This window comes from Charadrius vociferus, unplaced genomic scaffold, assembly GCF_000708025.1.
Source record: "Charadrius vociferus isolate BGI_N301 unplaced genomic scaffold, ASM70802v2 scaffold72, whole genome shotgun sequence".
NCBI lineage: Eukaryota > Metazoa > Chordata > Aves > Charadriiformes > Charadriidae > Charadrius > Charadrius vociferus.
The window spans coordinates 112,530-129,156 of NW_009647830.1; the positions used below are offsets into that span (position 1 = coordinate 112,530).

Genomic DNA, 16,627 nt, shown 5'->3' on the forward strand with positions numbered 1-16,627 from the left:
CAGAGCTGCTCCTCTGAAGAGGAACAGGGAGCTGAAGATCATGGGAAACTCTCCTCATACTTGCCAATGCAGGTACCCACCTTACACCCACCCCCTTCTGTGAGGAAGCAGAGAAAAAGTAGAGAATGAATCAATAAGGTGATAAACTCTACCAGATGTACTCTAAGTCAACACTGAAAATAGATTATTTAATTACAAAGCTCCTCCCTTTTTCATTTCCTGGAAGCCAGTATCCCAGTTGGCATAAAAAAATATAGTTACAACTGCAGTGGTAGGCTTTGAAGCAAGCCTGTAATGCACAGAGGAAGGGTCAATATGATGGGAGTGCCAGGAAAATAATGTTTTCATACAGCTAAGTGTTACAGTGCACCTTCCTTAATTACAAGGAACCTGTACCGTGCTCATTGTTCACTCTTGAGGTAACATCAACTTGGGACTTAAAAAAACACTACTGATAAACCCAGGTTTTCAATACTTGTCCATAACACACCATGCAAGGACCATAAATATGGGTATCACCAACTAGGGGAAGTTCTTGTTTAGGACTGAAAATTCAGTGGATTTCATGACTTAGAGGCTTTGCTAGAAAGGCAGCAAAGCGAGTGAAGCAGAGTCTGGCAAGTCTTAGTGGTAATTTAGAGGCAGATCATTTGGCATTGCAGTGATATATAAAAATACAGTCTGTCTAGAGATACAAGCCCTTCTCTGAACACTTTGTTTGTCAATAGGTAAAGAGTGACACATCTCAGAGTGGCAGAGTTTGAATTATTCAACATGTTATTCCTCCGAGCACAAAGCTCCTTTTCTTCGGCAGTGTCTGAAGAATGCATATGTGTCAGAGGAGGCGGCATTTTTATATAGTCTTCAAAAGATACACAACAATCACCAAATGGCAACTGGAAGGCACGTAAACTTTGCAATAACAACATTTGCCCCAACACACTGGATATACCTGGTAGTTTTTTTGTGAATTCCACAAGAACCTGCACGTGACTCGTAGCCATTTCTGTTAAAATCAGAAAATTTCCTTCAGCACTGAATTCTTCGTGTAACTGTTAAAAATCAAATCAAACAACCTCTGTCAATATTCATTGTCACTTCACATTTAATAACATAAAATACAAAAATTATTAGACTGGATCAGGCAAGAGGTCTACCTAGCACTGTAATTTATCTCCAATGGTTGCCAAAAACGGGTATTTTGAAAGGCAACATAAAAAGTAAAAGAAGTAGAGAGTATCCTTTCCTCTGGAATATCTGTCTCACTTTCAGTGTCATGTCTAGCAATCAATGATTTAGGCACTTCCTGAGCTAGAAGGAATGTGTACCATAATATTTAAACAAAAGCCTTGTTAGCCATGAATTTGTCTATTTCTTTTTTTTTAATATATTTTTGGTTTTGATCTCCTCGAATTCCCAGGGAAGTAAGTTACACAAGTCAGTTATGGGTTATCCAACCCCCCACCTGCAAGTGTCTTCCTTTTAGTTTTCAAAGCTGATGACTTAGGAAATAATTTTCTACAGTCATTTTGGGTTTGGTTTGGGTTTTTTTTTAAGGTTAAACATAACAGTTTTGTAAAAAAAAAAAAAACAACCTCTTTTAAACACTTTTTTTTCCTCTTCTCCTTGTTTCCCAACACTTTTCATCCTACCATGAAAACTAGGAGCTCTTAAAGGGAAAATGGAATTTTTAGAAGGTAGAGAGGAAAAGGAAAGAAGAGGGGATAAAACAAAAATCCAAACCTGGAAAATGTTGGGAATTTGGGTTCAGAAAAATGAAATATTTTCAAGCTTCCAGGCTTGTGTCTTTATAGAAAGGAAGCTTGTCTGCAAGTTGAACTTAAAATACCGCCTATACTGACAATGCAAAAAAACAAATCTCCAATCAGCAAAGGTTAGATCTGAGCATAAAAATATATTTCCAGAGTTGAAAGCTTTTTCTTAGCATTTAAAGTTTGATAAACAAAGATGTGGTCTAACTGCTTGCTGAATGGGAGAGATTCTGCCCCATGTGCAGCATGTTTTAACTGTAAGCTTTTATCCGTAATTTGCTCTACTGCTTACTACACCTACTTATACTGAGCACAAATATTTTCTGCCATGTAATCCTCAGCTTCATTATCCGCATCTCCAGAATTAATTCATCGATGTACTTACTAGTTTTTTTGACACCTCCTGTGGTATTTGTTGTTTACTGTATGAATCCATGATGTAATCAAGAAGGTTCTGCTGTTCTGGGGTAAATTCTACTTTCTCCTACACTGGCAAAAAAAAAAAGCCCATCATGAAATGCAGTCATGGAAATGATCTAGCATCTCTTGCTTTCAAAAGCTATACATGTTTCTAGACACTTGGAGACCAAGCAGATAAGACATTTACTTGTCACTGAGATTTCTATAGAAGTGTACAGAAGAGAGGTATATAATGCTTCCAAACTGCATGAGTTTGTGTGCTTTATTATAAGAAATAAAGAAATGTTTAGCAAATGACTAGGCATGCTCACACTTTAATATCACACCTCACCATATGTGACATATGCCTGACATGTATCACAGGAAAAATAGTTTGTGCGTTTTATAGATGCTTTACTGAGTTTTGACTAAAATTGTCAGAACTGCTTCCATATACAAGGTACCTCCTTGACTTGGTGGGAGTTTTAATTAATACAGACAGCTCCAGAGCGTTTGCAATTATGCAAGTTCTCTGTATTCACTGTACTAACCACATTGAGCTCAAACATCACCACTACAGTATCAACTATTACGAGAATTTTCTTACCCTATATATTTTAGTTGTAGATGTCACTTGTTTCATGTCATGGCCTTCGTTATCTTCATTGACTGTCTGATCTGGGGGCTGTTTCACATTTTTCCGTAGCCTTTTTGACTTGCATTGTATTTCTGTTAACAGACCTAGAACACACAATACAACAGATAGCAATTGGATTTATATATGCCTCAGGCACTGAATAGGTACATAAACATGCCCATGAACGCCCAACAAACCCACTTACCTGTGCAGGTCATTTCCTCACATTACCTTTGGATGTGAGTATAATGAGACATACAAAGTACACTCGAATAAGTAGTCTAGCCCATCTGCAGAGCAAAAGAGTTGGTTCTGGTGACCCAGCATCCACACAGTGTGAATGTCAGGGATCTTGCTTTGGACCAGCTCTAATCGTGTTTTACAGACAGAAACCCCGTTAGCAATGGGAGTGCGCTGGAGTGTGTCTTTGGTTTAGTTTCACCCAAAAGAAAACCCCTCCGTGTGCTCCAACACCCAAACCAAAGAGCAGTAAATGGGGACAACTGGAAGACTGTCATCAAAAGTGTGCTCCTCATCCAATCCCAAATGGTAATCAAGGTGCAGCTGTTCTTACACAAAGGGCACCAGATGTTTTCAATAATCTTTAAGCAATATTATGTCTATAGTGCAGAATCTTCACAAAGAAAGCCCGCTTAGAAGAGAGGACTCAGGATTTTAGCCATTACAGTGTCACTATACAGACAGACCAACAGCTGAAAATGTAGACTCAGAAGTAACTCAGGCCGGCAAATGTACCTTTAAAATGTATTTATTCAAAATATTATCCAGTTAGTCTTGCTATTTTGTGTTTCATTGTGTTAGAGGACTGAATAAAGCCCTGGTTTTACTATAGAGTTTCACTTGCTCTAATGAAAGGATTTTTGCGTTTGTGGATTTTTTTTGGTCTGACTACATTTCAGTACCTTGAACCACGGAGCATCCTTGTGTGGATGTTATAAAAACTAGCAATGTGCTTCTGCTAACAAAAGGAAGGGATAATAGATACCCTGCACAACCTGTGGAAGACAGCCAGAAAGCACAAATGAAAAAGTAAACAGCTAAGTATTCATCTAAAAATAAACCTATCAGCACAGGACTTTCTTTCTTTCTTTCTTTTTTTTTTTTTTTTTAAAGCTTCTTTCAAGTATCCTTCCCATTCTTCACCTTTGAAAATGCAGAGCTGGAAAAGGGGCTCATTCAGTGAGTATATGATGGTGGAGGAAGATACCATGAAAACAGTGAATTTCGTTGTGAATGTTTTTAATTTCCTGTTTAAGCACTATATAAAATAACCTACCTGAACCACTGAGAGAAGAGGAAATTTACATGATTAAAATAAGACCTGCAAATAATACCTTGAAAGGGGGGAATAGGAATGATGGAGATAATAATTGGTATCGAGCCACGTGATTTGTGCTGCCGCACAGCATCGTAGATTTCTTTTTCTAAATTATTCAGTGCATCTTTTGGCAGCGTTAATGGGCTTGGACTGTTTTCCACCACCTGAGGATCGGGTCTACTACCTTCCGAGGGAAAATTTGGTTTATATTTGCCTGAAGCAGTAAGACAGATTTTTCTCATGCTTCCTGCTACTGAGTAGTACCTTGATATCTTATTCTGACTCCATTTATGTTAGCTGGAAAGCTCATGTAAGGGACAGGACTTTACTTTTTACCTCTGAGATAGCTGGGTTTCAATAGGTATTAAATGGGTATTACCTTCCAGGGAGAGTGGCAGAACCTGGGTCTTCCCTGGGGAGACATTTCACCCAAGAAACTTGCAATTTATATCAAAATGACAGTAAATGACTGAAATTGATGGTTAGTAATTTTGATCTGTCTGTGGTTTGAGTATAAAGGGCAGGAGTAGGATTGTTGAGTAGCCATGCCATAAATGTTTATAAGACTTTACCGCCTTGTTCAGAGGGAAAAAAGAATCCACAGAGCTTGCAATTACAATCCTACAAAATGAGTAAGTGAAACAAAGTTCAAGGTAACCTTTGATTTCCTAGTCATTTTTTCTTTTCAAATAAATGGTCTATACAAGAAGCTTCGTGTTTTACTGTCCTGGATTGCCTTGAACTAAAAGCAATTGTGTGGCACACTCCTACTTAAAAGCCATTAAATAGTACCTTGCCAAACATCCTCATTGCAGTGCTTTAGAGCATGCTTATGGTTAAGTCATGAGCAACACAAGATACCCAGTGTTTCCATTGCAGAGAGAGAGTCAGATGGCCGTGGCACTCGCTGGCTTTTATTTCACACATGCTGGTTTGTGAAAACGATAGGCCAGTTTAAAAGTTTCATGTGGGCCCAGTCAGTATTATTTACACTGACCTATTTTTTTTTCAGTGATGGGTTGGGTTTTTTTGTCGTACTGAGTCACTCAGGCTATTTTGAACCCTCAATATTTTGGAACAATGGATCCGGGATCAGCACCACAGGGGAGTTATTTTCCTCTGACACTTAGGGACACATTGAGTGCTGTCATCGCAGTGGTGATGCCTGCTCATATATTTACATATTGCACGAGAATATGCCATATCTCAGGATCTTTGTAGCCTGTTCAATTTGCAGAATGAAAGATTAATTACATTATGCTGGCAATGCATTCCAAATATTGATGGAGCTTATTGTTTCTTACAAAACCAACAGTTAATATAGCATCTTCTGATCAGATTGAGGGATAGAAGTATATTAAAAATTCCAAGTAGATTAATTTCCTGTATGAACCTAAATTGGTTTCACACATACGTGTATGCTAAAATGATTGGAGCCATCAAGAAAAGTAAATTGTAGCCCTGTTCATGGAAGGCAGAAGAGCAGATGTTTACAGGCTGTTTTCAGGAACAAGCTTGCAAAAATAATGGATTGGCCAACATTTTACTCAAAATGGAGTTTTAAATGTGTTTAAAGTTGCACTCCAATATCTCTGTTGTTCTAAGTTACCCAACGTGAAGCTCAATTAAGTTTATAAGCTGATAGTCTGAATACAATATTCACTTTAATGTGAAACATTATTAAAGTCCATCAGCTTCATTTCTGGAGACGATTCTACCTATGTGCCTATATGCAAGGCAGGAAAATCTATAGCGCCATGAGAAGAGCTAATGAGACTATAAAAAAGGGCTAGCCCATAGCAGGCTTTGCCTGATTGCTGGGTGAGGTCTGGGAACATACACTTGGCAAGTCCACAGGAACTTCCTGCTAGCAGCAGTCCTCCTCCTTTCTTGAATATGGCATTGTTTGAAAGCCAAAATTTGGACTTGGCGAGCAAGAAAGTGACAGGGAGAGCCCTAGAAAGAGTAGCAAAGGGAAGCACCAGGACTTTCCTGCTTTGGCTTCCACAACGCTGCAACCTCCTCACTCCTGGGGAGTCTCCTGTAGACTGACTTCCCCTGACTGTTTTTCCTTCCCCCTCAAGCAGACTGATGGCTGTCATCTAGTGCAGGACAGCCCTTCCTTCACCATTTGCTCAGCTCTTACACCCTCGTGTCCCTGACCACCAACTAAATCCCATTGCTTATAGGTGCATTTGTCTTTTTCTACAGGATTTGATGCACAGGCACGGCATCATCTTTAATGCGCCTTCCACCTACCAGACGACATCTTTTATAACTTTATTATTAAAACCAGCCTAATTAAAAAATACAGTATTTGATGCACACTCTGACTAATTAATGGAAATATCTGTATACATACATTCAGCCAACATGCCCATTTGCTTGCATTTCCGTAGACGGCACTCCTGGCATTTTCTCCTCATGTACATGTCCATCTCGCAGTTGCCTCCATTTTTACACTTGTATACTGCGTTTTTGGTGATGCTTCTTCTGAAGAACCCTGCACAACACAGCAGTGACAAAGATGAAAGAAAACATTCAAAGAAGCAAAGTAATCAAGCTGAAGAACACCTCCATCTCCATTGCGTTTTCTGAATGACACGTGTTCTACTGCACTTCAGTGCCTGGATGACTATGTTCTTGATACTTGTATTGGCAGCAATATCGAAGTCATATAATTTAATAAATCAACATGATAAATCATGGCCCCTAATATTAGACATTAGTTCAAAGTAAGGTCCTGGAACTGTGAATGTTGGGAAAATTCAGACCCAAATCTGAAACCTGCCAGGAGCAGGTTGAGCACCGGCACTAGAGCTGTAGGGTGATACCCTACAAATAGCCAGTGAAAAAAAGAAGAGTCTGTTGAGTCTCTTGAGGTACAAGATACACAGAAAGAGAGTTGAGTAATTCATCACTGATCCTTCAGCTCCTGGGATCTACAGAAGCTCCACATACTGATATGCTTGCCCACCCCAAAATTTAGTAAGGAAGCTGCATCGTATCTGCCTATTTTACATGTGGCCTCCTTCCCTGTTTACAAGATACTCCGGCCTCATTCAGTAAATATTGTCCATCTGATAGGTTAAGTGGTCACCCAATTTCAGCTGCGCAGGCAGTTCTACTGGTATTGTCACTGGACTCACTCCAAAATTGTACAGTGGTAACTGCAAACAGCAACTGATCCAAGAACTTGAGAGGACCTTTCCTCAGCCTATCTAAATCTCCTATTCAGCAGCTTTCAAGCACACCTCCAAGAGTGGCACTGTGGGCAAGATCTGGAGTGCTCAAGATATTAAATGTAATGGAATAAAAGAGTTATCACAAAGTAACAGTCTTTGCTGCCAATGATGACTTGAAGGTTTCCTGAATTTTTAGTGTGACTCACTGTACTACAACAATCTTTTTACATTGCCCTTCGTATGGCAGAGACTATTTAGCATCAACTGCAGAGGGAATCAGTTCTCCTCTCCATCTGAGGGCAGATTGCTGTAATAGACTCCTGGGAACTTCTGCTGGCATATCCCTCATTTACAGTGGACTTCAAACTAGAGCTGTGCGTAAATTTACATTAACCAGAGCTATTCACCAAGCTTTTGCTTTCTTATCACCAGTGGCTGCCACAATAAAACCACCATCATTTTCCAACCTGGAACTTTGATGCACTAAGACAGGCAGCAGATGAGACCCAGTCTCCCATAATCCAATCGCAGGGCAAATTCAGATGTGAATCTGAATTTTTGTCTGTTCAGGATTTGTCTGTTTGTTTTCAGAACGCGTTCAGCTAAGATACTGCCCTGCTGAATCTAGGCGAGATAACAGATGATGTGATGATTTTGCTATTGTGAGATGACACTTTCCCAACATTGACCCATGTTTTTATAGTTGCATAATCTCTTCCAAGGACCACTGTGTAGCTACCAGTAAAACAATTCTGCTATCTGGTCACAAAAAATCTGGCATTTCTCTGAATCTGCTCTAATTCCTGCTTGAAATCTCTTCCATGCTGTCTGTTTTATTGGCGACTTTTCAGATAAATACAGTTGACTGGCATCAGTCTCTTTTGAAATGCAGATTGCTTAGAACCTCCAGCAGCCCCAGGCATTATTTTTATTCATCATTCACGTGGTGTTTAATACATTAGCATTTACTGGTCAGGGAAGGGAGAAAAAGGCCTGGATTTAAGCTGTAGGTTCTCAGTGTCAGTTAAAAGCAACTGCATCTGCTTTACATCATTTATGAATCTTATTTGTTAAATTTACATCCTTTCATTTATGACACATTAATTAGTAGTAAATGTTGAAAAGCTCTGCACAAATATTTATGACATTCTAAGTCCAATTGATGTCTTTATCACTCACCCTACCCACAAGGTGTGCATTTGCTTATTCATGGAGGAGCAAAGAAAAAGAGCTTTAGTAAATAAATTTTTTTAAGTATGTAAGAATGTGAAAGAAGAACGCAAAAATATGGATGCAAAAGCTAGGAACCAACAAGATTCAAGCAGTCGAATATTTGCTCTTGAAAACAGAGTTTTTGAAAAAGTGAAATGATGTGAAATGAAAAGTGAATTATTATTTTTTATTTTTTTTCAAAAAGTAGTTTTAAACCTACTCTTGCTTCATTTTTATTATGAAGTGACTCGAATCATTGTCTTCTTGAACAGACTTCATAATTAATTTTGAAATTAGCTTTTTGGTATGAATGAATTTTCTCTATATATTATTCAATAATAATTCAAAATGAACTTAAACTACCTGAGATATTTTATGTGTGAACTTCTATAGCAGGAGGAGTTTTACAAAAATTCAGAGGTAAATCAGGTAAATGGCATCTGTTAAATGAACGAAGGGGTAGCCCCAAAAGCTGAAGGTTTTTCTGGCACAGTCTAACTTCTATCTGATCTTCCCAAATTACAAAACGCTCCTGTTGGCTGGAAATGTTGAATTTGCTTTGTTCTCTTAGCTAGTCATGAATACGATTAATAAAGTCTAGAGCTCCTCCAATGTTACTGATGCTGATTTTTCTTATGGAAATTATGGAAGTTGATGGAGGACAGCTGTTAAAAGTGTAGATGAAAGCTCTGTACATATCTTTGTTTGCCATCCTGACAACAGGCTTTTTCAATTTAAAGGTTTTTGAAGTTCACAATTGCTAACAAAGCACCTGCTCAGCTCTATCAGACTATCAAGATGTGCTACAGGGTTCCTTCCCCCCATGCCCATCTGGTGGGTGTTAGAGCGAGGAGAAGATTAAAGCAGGACCCTTCTTTGCAAGAAATATTCTCAGTCTGGCATGAGAGACATCAAGCATTATCAGGAGTGGTCTGAAGATTTGAAAAACTCATACCACCAGCCTGTGCAGAGGGAATTCACACTAGCTTTTATCTTAGCAGAACTTATTCTGTAGCGTTATTGAACAAGCATGATGCTATGTCCCACTTGTTCTGTAACATCTGAAAATCATAGAGTCATAGAATAATGTGGGTTGGAAGGGACGTTTAAAGATCATCTAGTCCAACCCCCCTGCCATGAGCAGGGACATCTTCAACTACATCAGGTTGCTCAGAGCCCCACCCAACCTGACCTTGAATGTTTCCAGGGATGGGGCCTCTACAGCCTCTCTGGGCAACCTGGGCCAGTGTTTCACCACCCTTATAGTAAAATATTGCTTCCTTATATTTAGTCTAAATCTGCTTTCTTTCAGTTTAAAACTGTTACCCCTCATCCCATCGCTGCACTCCCTGATAAAGAGTCCCTCCCCGTCTTTCCTGTAGGCACCCTTTAGGTACTGGAAGGCTGCAATAAGGTCTCCCTGGAGCGTTCTCTTCTCCAGGCTGAATAACCCCAACTCTCTCAGCCTGTCCTCATAGGAGAGGTGCTCCACCCCTCCGATCATTTTTGGCCCTTAAAACCTGGTATCACTACACAGGTTGAGGCTGTACCAAAACGTCTTTGATGTCTGTCTGTGAAGGTTGTCTCAGAAAGGCCCTTTACAGCATCAGACTTTAAAGCACAGTATATTGCTCCCTGCGCTGTAACGATGCCTGAACTGCCTCATTCTTTATGGACCACAACTGTGATGCTATTATTGTTAGTCAAGGCAGCATTCTCTAAAGTGATATATTAGAGGTGAGAGAAACCTTGAGGAAGCCTGGTTTTTTATAGTACCACAGGCAGATGTTGTATGAGAGCAAATGTTCCGTTTAATTTGGTTTTGCATAAAATGTAAAATATTAAATGAAATAGTTCATAATTATTTGTTAATGGATGGTAATGTATTAAAAAATATATAGAAGTGTGTACTCCTGCCCATATCTTTAGATTAATATTCTCATTGAGGGATGATAAATAAGATCTTAATATTATTCCTTCTGCCTAAGAAAGAAAAACAAAATAATGGGAGGTGTTGCTGAATGCATTACCCAAAAAAGAAATGAAAAAATGTTTAACATATTCATCACAGAGGACTGAATCCCATAAAAATATGTGCAAAGTCTCCCCCTTTGAATAAGAATGTTCACAGCATCAATGGAGCAGGAGTGCTGCAAGGTGAGCACTAGTCCTGCAGAAAGAGATCTGGGTATTATTTCAAACACACATTTAGCACGAATTAGCAGTCTTGTTGCCAAAAAGAAGGGCTAGTCTCATACTTGGATGTGAGATGTGTGAGGTAGTTCTTCTGCAGCACCGATAAGAGCACAAGTGAAATACTGAGCCCAGTTTTGGTCACCACGCTTTGACGGTAATGTATACCCACGTGAAAAATTCCACAGATAGACAGGAATGATCAGAGGTCTAGAAAATATGGTATCCCCTTCACCTTGTCAAACAGAATTACTGTCCTCAGCACATCTTTCTACTGAATCAGCTAGTACTTTAACCACCTCTAAACTTTATTGTAGAAACAGACTGCATTATCTTTAAATAATTCAAGTTTTACTATGTTTGATCAAGGATACTATTCTTTGCAATGATGTTGCAGTCATGAAACAGAACAAAAACATAAAATAAATTATCCCAATAAAGCAGTAAAATTATGGTTACATAGAGTGATTCAAACTGAATCAGTAGAGAGATGAACACATATTTCCTTTCGCCATGGGTTTTAGTTGGAGTATTTGCTTGGTGGTTTTAACCACTCTCCTAGAAACATTCTTTACAAATTCCCTAGTTTGTAGTTGTAAATCTTTGAAAAATTGCTAAGACATTCAATAATGAAGTTAAGAAACAGTAGGAATACCTTACTAACAAAGTAAATGTAACAATACTTGGAATCTTCACTTTAAAACTAAGTTTAATCTGGTTTATAATGACAGCATTCATATAAGTTAATTCATATTTTTTGATTTTGAGACTATTCACATGGGCAATGAACCCCTTATATGGGAATTATTGAGATAAAGTATATGACTCTTGACTATATTCATGTTTAGAGTGTTGACCAGTGTGGTCTGTTGTGCCCTCAGAAATGAATTTGTAATAGATAAAGCAAAACCCCCAAATTAGCTCAAAGTCTGCTCTCAGTGACAGTGAGTTCCACATTAAGATATTTTAGTGCTTCAGCAATGTCCATGCTTTAGCTTTTATCCATAGAACAGAAATAATAATGAAATATTTATTCTCAAAATAGAATGAAAAAATGGGGCATTATTTTGCTTTCTATATGTACCTCAGCCTTGTCACAGAGTAACTGCCTTTAGGTATAATAGTTATTCCAACAGCATAAGCTTTTGTCCCTCTCTGCTAAAATATCTGGCAATCATGTTTCCAATAATGGTGATTATTTTCTATATTCCATTTATCCTGACACCAACTTGTGAATGCTGTTCTCCTAAGAAGCAAGATATTTATCCTACAGACACCATCTCTTTCCTGAAGAAGCTCCCTCCCTAGGAAGAGGGGCTATCCCTAGAAGAAAACCTACAATGAGAAACCCTTTCATTCACAAACCTGGAGACACTCACCACATCCTTCAGGAGCTGGGGGAAAGAGACTCTTTGGGAACAGCCTGCAGGTGGGCGCTGACAGCTTTTGCTTCCTTTCAATGCCTACTACAGGAGGCATTTGGGCTGGGTTTGCCCCTGATTTCTAGGGCAGGCTAGCACCTAACTCCTACCAGCCTCTATGGGTTTGATTCCTTCCACAGGAAGAGATCAGCATGAGCAGTCTCTAAGACAGTGGAGCCAGGCTGCCAGACCCCCACATGGAAGCTGTTCTTCAGTTTATCAAGAGCTAATGATGGCTCACAAGCTATAGTTTGGCCAACTGTGCTCTGGAAGCACAGGACAATGGTGAAAGACACTGCCAATCTGTTCTGGGGAAAATATAGAATAGCGTACACCAGATGCGAACATAAATCTCTAAAATGCTTAATGACTCTGATAAAATTAACAACAAAGAAAAAAATATTCAGAAACTGCTGTGCTTATTAGCTGAATAGTATTCTGTAATTAATTTCATCCTACCTTTGCATCCTTCACAAGTAAGAGCATTGTAATGGTACCCAGAGGCTTTGTCACCGCAGACCACACAGAGCTCTTCTCCTTTCACTCTTCCCGTGGAGTGACCCAGTCTAGGCTTTTTGGCTGCAGGGATATCCATTATTTCTGTCTCCCTTGTGAAAAAGGTCTCTGAGGGCATTCTCCTGAGCTCGTACATCCCAGGGGAATACCATTCCTCATGCTGCGGAGGGTAGAAGCCTAGGTTGGAGTAATAAGGCGGGGATGAAATCTGAGGCTGAACTTGGGGAAATGGCACACTGTTGTACTGTGTGTAAGGTGACACATCTGCCTCTTGCACTGGAGAACTCATTGGCTCTGAAAGGACACCTGGAAAATAATAATGCAAAACCAATTTCTATTACTACCATGAAACTGCAGTTAGCAGAGAAGTTTCCACTTCCAGACATCCATCTCAAAAACAAGGCATAATCATAAAGGTTGCATTATCCAAGTTTGGATTTGCTGTGGTCCTGGTCCCACGCAAACATATTGCAAGATATTTTAGAAGTAACTTAGCCATTCTCAGCCACTCCTTTATTATTGGTGGAAATATCCGGCACTGGCATTTACATTAAAAAATCTTGAAAAATACTGTGCAGCTAGTCGTATAAATGTTCAGTTTACAAGAAAGAGCAATCCACACCATAGAGAAGCTAGCAACCCAAATTTGGTCTCACAGCAGAATAAGAGAAATCCAAACAAAAGCCAAAAATCCTGTGGCACTGGTGAAAGTTAGATCAAGACTCAAACATCGTGCTAATTTCTATTTAATTCTGAATGAATACGTCATGACAGGGAAAAACTGCACTGGGGAAAGATGACAAGAGTGAGGCTTAATTAGAAGACTGAGAACATGAAATAAACCTTCAAGAAGAGCCTGAAAGGGCAAAGTGAGGTTACCATGAAGGAACAGGCAAGACATTCCTAATGTAAGTGGTGAAATGCGACCTTCTCAGCATCCAGCCTCCAGTGGCCGCCCAGCCAGCCTCTGCAGCCTGGTCCCCAGTCCCTGCGAGCCTGTGCTACTCAGTGCAGTTGCGTGGTTCTCCTATGAAACCCCTCTGTAAGCCAGCGCTATTCGCCTCTGAGCCAACAACAAACCTGGCAGTGGTACAAGGAATGGTAACCTTTCCTGTCGGGATCAAGACAGTATCTGGAGGCTACCTTGGCTTTGCCCATTAAATTGCAGGTTTAAAAATGCCAACGACTTGAGTCTTACTTTTTTCTGTACTACAACAACATCTAGCAGTTCCTGGGTGGTGCACTTAAAATCAAGCCCATGTCAAATGTCTGAAAAGAGTAATTTAAAAGTTATTTGCAAACTATTTCATATTTTCTGCTGGAGAAAGCCACATCTTGCTGTTTCATGAAAACAGTGACACAATTTCTTCATTAGTTCCAAGAAGAGAATCTGAGAAAAATAGTGCACATTTCCAGGAAGATGCTGAGTCCCACTTTTATTGGAGTCAACAGAAATATTTACAAGGAAATCATAGATTAATGTTCATTGGTGACCATTACTTAACACTGCTTCAGAAGCACTCCAAAAACATTTTTGCTGACATAAAATTGGTTCCCTGGCAAGACTCCTTCACTTCTGAGGAATCAGAAACAATGAAGAAATGCTAACAGATAAGAAGAGGGAACATCTGTAATGACAACAATAATTAAAATGTACAGCAGGGGATTCTTCCCTCACCTTTGTCTCAGTTCAAGTAGTGCCAGAAGCTAACCTTTTCATTTCACCTACTTTTTCACTTTCAAGGTCTCATGCTTTTGCTCTGCAGCCTTCTGCCCTTCCTACTTTATCATCCTGCAGAAGCCATACAGGTGCTTTGGATTTGTGTGATTGTTGCGATTCCACAGCACATCTTTGCCAATAGCAAATGTTGAGGTCCCAGTTTAAGAATAATCAGCAAGATGTACGTCTGGAAAATGTGACGCAATACCAAGTGAGAATAATGGTGCCACTTATTATTAACAATTAGTTTAATTATCATAGAATGGTTTAGGTTGAAAGGGACTTTAAAGATCATCTAGTTTTAACCCCCCTGCCCTGGGCAAGGACACCTTCCACTAGACCAGGTTGCTCAAAGCTCCATCCAACCATCTTTTGTTGTAGCCCGAGATGTGGTTGACATTCTGGGCTGCAAGTACATATTGCCAGCTCGCGTTGAGCTTCTCATTAACCAACACCCCCAAGTCCTTCTCCTTGGGGCTGCTCTCAATCCAGTCTCCAACTCTGCCCAGCCTGTGGTTGCATTCAGTTTCTCCAGAAGAGGCCAGAACCCCGAGCATTACACTAGCAGAGGCAGAATGGCAGAAGGCACTCCACAAACCCAAGTTTATGCCCTTTAAATAACCAGCACAGACATACGGAGATCTGAGACAAAATGCAGGCATCTGGGGACTCTAAGGGTGTTGGACTCTGGAGGTGAAGTTACAGCTTCATGCATCAAATGCAAACTGTCACTGATACCTGCCAGCTGCAGCTGTCACAAAACATGTAAAGGGTGAGGACAGCAATGATTTGATGCTGACCTTTATTGTTTGGTATAGGTTTAATGAGTGGGTGGTCTTTCTTTAATCATATTTACTGCTTGTTGACACTGCTGCTCATTAAGACTGGTCAAGGTACTTCAGGTACAAAAACTGGTGTTAATTGTGAGATACACAATCACTATACAAATCATTCAGTGTCTCTTTGGAAAGGAATCTGTTCACCATGGAGATCTAAGTTGCCATTTGCTAGTTAGTAATTACTTAGTTGATGGAGTTTGCTAAAGGAAAGTGGGATGATCCCAAAATGATAAGGAAGATACTGTTGATTTTTAACTTTATGCCCTCCACAGGAAATTCCACAAAAGCTCTATACCAGCCACCTGAACTGCTTGGGCCTCTGGAAGAGCAAGAAGAGAAGACAACAATCCTTCCACAGCAAAACAGTAATCTCAGGGCTTCTTAGAAAACTCAGGATGGCTAAAGAACTGCAACACATGCTGAGACAATATTGGGTGTTTATTTAAACCACTGTAGATCCATTGGGATTACAGATATGTTTAGAAAAAAACTTAAAAACAAAATCTTACAAAAAAATCTGAGTCTCGACATATAAAATTAAATATGGGAAAAAAAAAACCCAAAACCATCCAGCCTGTATCTCCTCCATTTTCCTTCTGGTGTCAGACACACAGTTAAACAATTAAACTGATTTGAGTCCATGCTCAGAGCACTGGAAGGGAAAAGGAAGAACAGGCAGGGTCAAGAAAGACTGAGAGAACATGGTCTTGTTTTATGTAAAACAGGTTTATAGCTAAAACTCTCCAAAGTGCTTGAACACTACAGTTATGGAGACCAGACTGATTTTTAAAGATCAGAAGTGGGTTGTAACTATGTAGGTTTTCCCACTTTAGCTTAAAGGGTTTTTTTATGGTTTTGTTTGTTTTTTTTTTTTAAGTAGACCTGTTTGAAGGGCTTGGTGGGTATCTGTATTTCATCCTTAGAAATCAGCCAGCTTTGACTTAATGAAGATACCATTCCCTACCCAGAGCAGATCAAAAACAGTTGTCAATTTATTTTTTTTTTGTTTTCCAAAAAGATTGTCAATAAGTCTGGAATTAAACATTGCTAGAAATGGTACGCTCCAAAGAATTAGCGATGTAAAATCATTCCTAAAAATAATTGTTAAAACTATGGAGGTATTCCATAAAGATGATTTCAAAATGAAACTTTCATTTTTTCAGTTGAAATGTCCTTTCACTCTGAAATATCATCTTAAAAAATTGAAAGAAATTATGAGGTTGAAATAGAAACTAGATGCCTTGAAATTATTGGGACGAAGTATTTTCTATGACTTGATCCAAAAAGCGTGGCCTGAGCTGTGTTCCCCAGCCCTCTGCGTGCACGAGGCTTCCAACAAAAGCTAAAGGTGTTCTGCTTTCAGAGGCATACGGTGCACTGCTCTGTCCTGCGTG

At 39.5% G+C, this 16,627-nt stretch overlaps 1 protein-coding gene across 2 annotated transcripts in view; it reads right to left on the reverse strand.

Moving 5' to 3' along the window:
- The window catches only part of NR1H4 (nuclear receptor subfamily 1, group H, member 4), a 41,927-nt gene that overhangs the window by 12,074 nt on the left and 13,226 nt on the right, over nucleotides 1-16,627 (reverse strand). Inside the window, exons 1-6 of one of the 2 annotated variants that reach the window (XM_009882576.1) lie at nucleotides 14,180-14,222; nucleotides 12,618-12,968; nucleotides 6,500-6,650; nucleotides 2,779-2,914; nucleotides 2,158-2,256; nucleotides 953-1,052 (exon numbers count right to left, since the gene is read on the reverse strand). In XM_009882576.1, coding sequence (XP_009880878.1) covers nucleotides 953-1,052; nucleotides 2,158-2,256; nucleotides 2,779-2,914; nucleotides 6,500-6,650; nucleotides 12,618-12,963 — 832 coding nt within the window. In that variant the 5' untranslated portion in view covers nucleotides 12,964-12,968; nucleotides 14,180-14,222. Of the gene's footprint in view, nucleotides 1-952; nucleotides 1,053-2,157; nucleotides 2,257-2,778; nucleotides 2,915-6,499; nucleotides 6,651-12,617; nucleotides 12,981-14,179; nucleotides 14,223-16,627 lie in introns of those variants that run through there. The other variant, XM_009882575.1, reaches the window with a different exon arrangement.